Consider the following 9,162-nt stretch of genomic DNA (forward strand, 5'->3'; position numbering starts at 1 on the left):
TTTGGCTGACACCCATATCCAGACCAACTCACAGAGCTAAGCAATCATGGCGTCTCTTGCTCCTTTACTCTCCCAAAACAGGACCTGCCCCTGCGCTGCTGCCACAGCGGCGCATGCGTAGTTCTGCATGGAGGGAGCTGTGAGGGAAGGGTGCGAAAGGCATGCCATCATGCTTACCCAGCGGCCATGTTCAAAAGCCCGACTTGGAAAGACATGGGACATCAGAATGAAACGAGCAGGCTGTGCTGCGAAACGATTTGGGAAAATGAAGCCCGTCTCTTCGCAATTGCATCTTACGCGCCTGTTAACAGTGCCACGCACAAATTATCCTGAAAACTGCCAAGTATAAAAAAAACAACAATAAACGACTCGTTTAAGCACTATATTTGAAAGATTTTATTTTTACTTCTATCACATGTAAACGTTTCATAAATAACATTGGTAACACCATAGTTAATGCCATGAAACCGAATTGTTTAAAAAGAATGAAGGAATTAAGCATGTAAATTAAATTACAAGCATGTATGTTTTATAGGTATAAAAAAGGTAATAGAGGAAGATCGTGTCCACTAATCAACAGTGGAAGCGGTTGTTATACGCTTTATGAATGTCATAATTTTTTATCATCGTCATTTTGAAGTTGCTAAAAAAAATTCTTAACAATAACATACTTTAGCAAAATCTCTGGTGTCGTCATTTTTGGCCCGGGTTTTAGACTGTTCTTCAGCAGACGCTAATCTGGAACTAAAGTTCGCTGTGCTGGAAAACAGAGCTCTTGCAGTGACCTGGATATGTGAAGAAAACAGTAAGGCACAGAATTACAGAAGCATTTGATACGTTTTATGCAAAAAAGGCTAAGGTTTTTGCTACATTTTTAAATGTTTAAAAATCCTTTCTGAGTGGCACACACATACACAGACAAAAAGTTTAGAAAAAAAAAAATATATTTATTTAATTTTGCCATCATAGATACTTGTTTGTTAGACTTCTGAAATCCATTTTGAGATTACAACTACAACTATATATGCATAAACTGACAAAGATTTAAATACGTCAGGTACAAGGTTACAAAAAGCATATGTATTTAATGCATACTGAACTGATATTTACAATGAACATTACAAGATTAAATTTAGACACGTACTCTGTGCACTTTCATATTCTTTGGATAGCAATAACAGTATTTCACGTAGTAACATTTTAATTAAATGTCCAAATTTACTAGACTTCCAGCAAAATGAACACTATTCTGCTTAAAGCCTCCAAGTGTTTGAGGAATTTAATTTGAAGTTTTTACAGATTTGTTTGAGGCATAATTCAAAAAGAAAAAGCTACATTCATATCATGCATCTCATAGGGTTCGAATGTTTGATTTTGAAAAGCAGAAGGTTAAACAACTGTTGACTTAAAAATAAAAAGAAAATCATGATCATTTAAAAACTGCATTAATATTTATATTCAGAAAAGCACTAGAGAAGTGCATTAAAAACAAACACTTTATGCAAAAAGCAAAATCAAGACAACGGCATGGTTCAGGTTTTCAGTGTAAACATGTTAAACGCTAATGAATGAAAGAAGTTATGTCACGTCATACGTAAATACCTGATACTTCACTGCACAACGTCTTAGCCACATGCTCTGCCTCACTAGCGAAGAGGGAGATGATATCATCTTCCAACTCTTCCACAATGCTTTCACACTGCAAAAGACATGGTAAAAATATAGTGACATGCGTTCTATGAACACTGAATAATATAGAAGCAGTGGCCAATCACATCAGTGAAAATACAGTAACGGGCAGCCATCTTTATGCACTATACAGTTGGCAAGTCTGCCATCTTGAAAGGTTCACGAGGCAACTTACAAGCAAATTGCATTTAGTCATTTTACCCTGGTCTAAAAATACCGCCATATTGTACAAAAAATAAATAAATAATCAATCAAACACTCAAACAAATATAAAAGCTTACAGCATATGCCCTAGACACTACCTTTGTATTTATCTGAAAAAGGATGAACAGCAATCATATTACACAAATAAATAAAATGCATACATTTATATTGATAATAAATAAAAAAACCAAATTACCATAGGAACATGTCACTCTGTTTAGGAAAAATATATTCGTTTTGATGATTCATGAAATATCTCAATTTATAAAAGGCCTTCATATAAAGGCCTTCAGAAAGAAAGAAAAAAAAAAAAAAAAATTAAAAAGGTAAACTTATGATTTGTAGTTTGTTACTACACAGCCGTCATACAATTAAGAAAAATTAAATAATTTATATAGAAATAAAAAGAAATATTTATTTTCCATATATCTATAGGCCTATCAAAAATACTAATAAACACAATGACAAATAAAGCAAATTTATACTCACAGCGAACTTTAAGGCACCGGAACTCTCTGGCCCATCAAACTTAAAATTTTTGAAATCTGGAAAAATCCCATCATCATTTTCTCTTGGTGCAAATCTCTTGTAGCTCTTTTCTTTGGTGTCGGGGTCCTCATAGAGTGCGTAATCGCTCATGCTATTGCAAACTTCTTCCAGCAGTTCAGTTAAGTAAGTCTCAGACCTAGCCAGAGGAACCTATCAGAAAAAGAATAGAAGTAAAATTAATAGAAATGTTTTTTGACTAGGATACCAAAACCAAACTTCTCTTTAAAAAAAAAAAAAAAAAAAAAAAAAAAAAAAAAAAGAAAAAAGAAAAAAAGTAGGGCACTAAGGTCACTTAGATGACCTTTCCTTCCGTTCCCATCTAAACACATCCCCTGTGCCACGACGCTGACTTTTAACCTGCATCTCCAAAGTTGCAAAAGTAGATCCCCTTGCCTTGGCAACAGAACAAAAACACACTGTGGTGTCTAGACAGGTCAAGGTGCACCCTGCTCCCGCCCCTTTGGCCTCCCCCGGAAGGAGAAAGGGGAAAGGGTGACGGGGGGCGGAGAGAGTGAAAAGGCTGGAGAGCGGGGGGTAAGCAGTGGGGAGGGGAGTTGTCAACAGCAGCCAAGTGCAGGGTAAACAGTGGAGTCCCATCCTTTGGTTCTCTTGGGCAGCTCATCTCTTCCACCCTCCAATGATCAAAGCAGGAAGTCTTCCTTGTCAGGCCAGTCAAAGGGTGGCGGGGTTGGGGGCGAGGGGGTTATTGGAAAGAGGACAGGTTGCAGATGAGCTGGATTTTCTTGCGATGTAGATATATCCCTGACCCCATTGTCCCCTTTCAGACACAGTATGGACCCTTCCGGTCTCACTGATTACATTATGAGGGCGTCTCTACCCCCTCTACTCTTGTGAGGCTCGGTGACATAAAGAGGCTTCCGTGGCTCGCTGCCATCTGGTCACAAATAAGATAAAAGGTCCCATGGAAGGACAGCAACCTATCCACACATCCCCCATCTTTTTAATTAAAAAGCTGAATGCGGTTCGATGGACCGCAAGATAAGACAATATACGAACAACTACGAGCAAAAAAAAAAAATCGGCGAGCGAAGGAGCCGATCGGTGCAGGACGTTTAAACCCCATCGATATCAAACAATACGGGTCTGATCACATCCTCGAAATTAAAACTGAATTATCATATTTGAGATCTTCACCAATTAGACTCTGAACTCTTTTCAAAACTTTAGGAGACTTCGGGCTAACCACCGGAGAACAATAAGATGTAAGATTCTGTCGTGCACAAAAGTCCAAAAGCAATAAAAATCTTGCCTTTGGATCTAGCGGAGGATGGCTTGTGTGCCGCATCCTCTGCTGAGTCCTTATCATGCAATCCTGAAAATGGTGGGGAATTAAATTCCTCCCCGTAACAGTCTGAAGGGTTTGAATAGAAGCTGTCAATAAAGAATTTCTGTAGGAATAAAGAGGGGGGGGGCAAGGCGGCCCAGGCAGAGAAAAGACTTCTCAGGGATGCCATCCTTCACTGAATTCCCATTGGAGAGCCAGGCATCATTGTAGTGTTGGGACACAGGGCATTTCATTTTGCTGCCTTAAACAAACAAATAAATAAAAAAATAAATAACAAAAAGTATGAAAATGCACACACACACAAAAAAAAAAAAAAAAAAAAAAAAAAAATCACATAGATTACATCTGAATGAGAGTTGCTGAATGATTATTTATACATAAATTGACCTTTCAGCAAAGCTGCTGAAGGTTATCTTTGGTGAATCTGCTAAAAACATGGGGCGCGTTGCAGGGGTTCACCTATAGCTTCTGGGCAAGTGAACCGAGCCAAGTATGAAAAGAGAAACGGGGAGGGATTTGGCGAGCTTTAATTAGCATTTATTTTTAAGTGAAGTCACTCTCAGGGAAGAGCGAGCGAGTTCTGCTACACTACTCCTGCCTTGCTTCCTTATTATTAAAGAGAAACAGGATACTCAGGAACCACATGGATCGGGTATCATCTTCCAGCACCACGGTTATGGTGGTTATGTGTGATAAGTAAATGTGCTAAACAGAATTCAGTACACCCCAAAACGCTTTCGCTCTTCACAGTCGCATTTGAGAGCCATGTTTTTGTTTTTTTTTTTATTTTACATTTACACTTTTGAAAAACTGTATTGCACTCATGCAATGAAAAATAAAAACGCGATATTGACCAAAATCTTGTTACAGCTCCCTGAGCTGCTATTTAAAGCATAATACGCAATTAAAACCCAAATTCCTTACTTCACCTCAATGAGCTGATAAATGACAAATTAAGAAAAAAAGACAGATGCATGAAACAAAAAATTAAGTACTTCATTACTCAACTGTTTCATCTGCAATGAAGCAAGACATAACAGATTTAACAGGTTTCTTTCTCAATCCCTAACAATACCTGCAAGATATTTTTTCTTCTTTATTTTAAAACCAAAACGGTGTTCGTGAATCAATAGTAAAATTCGAGCTTCCCGTCATCAATTAGGGCAGAGCATTTCTGTTGTTGCGTCGCAGGCGGACAAACATTTTGCTCACAGTTGAAACGACCTAATGGGGAGGGGAAAAGTCAGAACTGAACAAACACTTGTTATTAGGCAGCAGTTACAATCAAAAGGGGATTAACCCCTAATCAATAGTGGAGTCGGGCACCTAATGACAGTCCCTGGATACCAGGGGTCAGGGCTTAGAGTTCATTGGGTCTGACCTTTACACATTGACACCGCTGCTGAGAAGGAAACAGTAAAAATGGCTCCCTTTACTCAAGTAAACAGAACAAGCTTATAAACACCGGGGGGAAAATTTAAGAGCTATGTAACACAACTAGCCTAAATCACTAAATAAACAAATGTCAAGGAAAATAAAAGCCCTAGTTTACAATTACATCTTAATAAAAATCTATTTTAAATATGAAAGTAACAATTATTATTACTAACAGCATTTTGTAGAATATTTTCAGTCATGGTTAATAATGTAACTAAAAGCTCATAAATATAGTAGCGGTAAAGACTAGAAAATTGGGGCACAAACAGGAATGAGGAGTTCTTCACTATAGATGAACATATTTCACAATTTATTACCATCAAGGTTGTGCTCTTGGGCAAGACATATCCCAAGATGCCAATCATCCTTGACGAAGAGGAAATTACTTTGGAGGAAAGTCTAAATGCATTGATAATGATAAAGGCGATAAATTGATTCTAGAACCGTACCTTTTTGTCCGTAAGACTTCCATCGGGTTTAAGTCTGAATCCACCAACATGAAGCGTCTTTTTTGGATCAGTTTGGCTGATTGAATAGTTTATCTCCTCTGCAATCGCCACGCAGGCTGGAAAAGAAAGGAAAAAAGTACTTATAATAAATGTAATAATTTAAAAATGATGAATAACTGATGGATGAATAAAAAAAAACAATACATATGGCTAAATACACATTTCCCATAATGTTGTATGTCTACTTGTACAATTAATGATCAGACCTAGATTTTTAATCATGGTTTGTACTTTAATAATGTGAACTAGAATCAAATTTGACTTTTCCCTGCATTACTGCATGCACTTATAATAGAAAAATGGTAATAACAAAAAATGCACTAGATATGCTTCTTGTAAAATCTTGAGTTTACTGGTGCTTAGTCATGCTTGCTATATTACCATGGCAACTGCCAAACCTGGGCGGAGCTTAAAGTAGGATTTATGTGAACCAAGCTTTGCACCCTTTGATTCTCCAAAAAGGCTTGGTCCTAGCATTAGTTTCACCAAGTTTTATTATTTTGGAAAACTAGCAATATTATTCCATAATAGAAACCAACAGGGCTTTTTTTGAAAGAATCTTAGTCCCGCAAAGTGACCAGAATGGAATACACATTTAAATTGTACAGTTACCATTCAAATTAACTTCGGAATCCTCGGAAAGTAAGAAATGAAATCTATTCAGATAGTAGAAATAGATCCAGTGTTGGTTTAATGTTGGCCTTTTATATCGGTAACTCATATGAAAAACTAGTCAGTAAAATTAATAACCTACGAAACATAATATTTGCTTATTAGTATAGAATAGCTTCATTCAGGATGGAAAAGAATAATTAAGTTTAGAAAACTGGACTAGACAAATTCATAATGTGTGTAAATACATATTCATAAAAGGCATGCCAAAACAAGAAGAAAAAAGTAAACTAAATGTTAACGTGGAATTTATAGTTAAAAAAAAAAAAAAAAAAAAAAAAAAAAATCAACCGTCTAAAGACCTGTACAATATACTGTAGTCATGTTTACAAAGATCAGAATACGCTTTGAAAAACCAAAAAACGAGTGTAACTTCCACAAACTGTATCAAACAGTGCAATACAGAACTTAAATATGATTATGCTTACATTGAGTTTTATTGTTTTGAAGAACTGCAAGTAATCTGTGAAACCGAAATATAAAATGCTGAATAAATAACACTGCAAGGTGCGATGTATATAAAACTCACAAAAAGTTTGTTATTAAAACATTACGGAAAAGACTATTACTATTCCAATTGACTAATCTAATTTAAAGCAACATGAAAATAGGCATATTTAGAGCTCACTTCAAGTGCTTTATATCAAAAACTTTGTTTGAGACGAACTAGTTAATACTTTTAATACAATACTTTTTAAAGCACAATTAGCTACCACTGAATGTGGTTGTGTGCCTCAAATTCTTACAAAACCGCCTTTAAAAAAAATTGCACTAGGAGAAATAGAAATATAATGTATATAAATCCCAATTAAAACATTTAGCAAATTTGGTATTAAGCAAGCCATTGTTAGTCTTCAAAAGATGAAACGGTGAATGGATAAATGAAGTGAAAAGCTGCTCAATTAGAATCATGAGGTGTTGGACAGAACAGAAACTCCTCAAAAGATCAAGCTGAATTCTAAATTATAACCTTTTGAAAAAACACTATCTTTGTTTAACCAGTCACTTAGAAATATTAGCCACATAAACGATTTATCAAACTATTTCATGATTCTGAATAAATTAGCATTTCATTCCGGCAAATACTTTCTTTTATCTGCATAAAATGTTTAAAAACATGGAGGCTGTTTAAAGAAAATTGAAAAACAAAAAAACAAAACTATAAATAGTTGTTGGAATTACCACCTCGATCATTACTTACTACATCATTAAAAAGTAATTTATGTGTGTATTTATTTAGAAACTTACCTGAACAGTACAATGCTTCATCCTTCTTTGACTCTGTCGTACTGGGCAACATGAACACTGCCGCAAGAACAAGGCAAACCTGTTTAATCCATGGTGACATGCTGATCTCCTGAATGAGGAAAACACAGTGAAGGTAACTGAAATTGCATTATTCCTTTTCATACACACACACACACACACACACACACACACACACACACACTCACAGAACAATTAAACCGCATGTTCATCACAAAAAGCTAATGGTCACCAACATCAGAAAGCCCAGTCTGAGTGAACAACTGTCAAAAGGATCTTAAACAAATACTCCGTTATCATACAAATATATCCAAATTGGCCCCCCACTAGTTAGTCAGCATTTTGAGTGTATTGGCTTTGCATATATTAAAAACAGTGTCTAATGTTCACGCGTACAGCTCTATGGACAAAAACGTGGGATAAATGAATAAAGAATACAATATCGTAATACATCAGCGGCGTCTTAAGAATGATGAATCTTTGAAACACCAAAATTACTATTAATTTGGCATAACTTTTTTAAACTGTTTTCTCTGACACAATAACGGTGTGTGTCAACGTGACTAAACGCTTATGAAAAACATCTATGAATAGTGTAGTGTGTAAAGGGGGTAATCTTCCTAAAGTGAGACCCAGCTGGAATAGTGATGTGAAGTTATAAAACGCCTCAAAAGGTAGCGTTTTAAAGCGTTGGTTTTGAAAGGAGTTCAAGAAATTATCAGGCATATTGTATGCATAATACGTATTGCTGCTCTTCATTCTGTTAAAACTTTTTGAAAACTTGAGGGACTTTTCATGACGTTCTGAACGAACTAGCGCCCCCAATTGACCACACCACTCTTTTTGTCCATCTACTTTGTAATTACCTTTAACACTATTGTTCCGATAACTGCCTCAACGTAATATATACATCACTGAATCTCTATTTAAATAGGTTAGGATGCATGTTATACCAAGTACTAGTCTAAACACATGTTGCCTACATGAGTAGGTGTCACCCAATAGTACGCACTGAATACTCTTCAGTAAAACTTGCACCTGCTCCACCTGTTTCATTTGTTCAGGTGCCTGTGAGTAAATGAGCAGCTAAAATAAATGTAACACTAAATAACACGTATATATTTAGGATTGGATATGGTATAGTGGCCAACCTGTCGTTTTAGGTTTATTAAATTAACACATCATGAACAGTCAAAGTGTTTACTGTCTTACCTGAGACGCTACGTGTGTTACAACGAGAGGTGAGCGAGGCACGGGGAAAAGTTTTCGTTGCTACAAAAAAATATTGAGAAGAAAGAGCACACGAGCTCGGCACCCCGTTAGCTTACACAAAAACTCCCGACAGTCTGTCTGAAAAATGAAGTACAAATGCGCTTCCTATACTAAAAGCAAAGACCATCTACGTGCCGGTTTGTCGTGCTGCCACGACCAGCAACCTTGCTGGCCGCTCTGAGAAATGACAGCCGCGCCGTCCAATAAAATCACAGAATTCGGATTTTTATCCAATGAGCGCGAAGAATGCCTAGACAT

At 36.5% G+C, this 9,162-nt stretch overlaps 1 protein-coding gene across 1 annotated transcript; it reads right to left on the reverse strand.

Moving 5' to 3' along the window:
• Positions 1 to 381: 381 nt before the first annotated feature.
• Positions 382 to 9,087, reverse strand: cnpy1 (canopy FGF signaling regulator 1). The gene is made up of 6 exons (XM_043224065.1): positions 8,845 to 9,087; positions 7,615 to 7,723; positions 5,635 to 5,750; positions 2,383 to 2,592; positions 1,603 to 1,699; positions 382 to 785 (listed from the first exon to the last, which is right to left on the reverse strand). The coding sequence occupies exons 2-6, from the start codon at positions 7,712 to 7,714 to the stop codon at positions 745 to 747; spliced, it is 564 nt and encodes a 187-aa protein (XP_043080000.1). The 5' UTR covers positions 7,715 to 7,723; positions 8,845 to 9,087; the 3' UTR covers positions 382 to 744.
• Positions 9,088 to 9,162: the final 75 nt, after the last annotated feature.

The sequence above is a fragment of the Puntigrus tetrazona genome, chromosome 2 (genome assembly GCF_018831695.1).
Source record: "Puntigrus tetrazona isolate hp1 chromosome 2, ASM1883169v1, whole genome shotgun sequence".
Classification (NCBI taxonomy): Eukaryota; Metazoa; Chordata; class Actinopteri; order Cypriniformes; family Cyprinidae; genus Puntigrus; species Puntigrus tetrazona.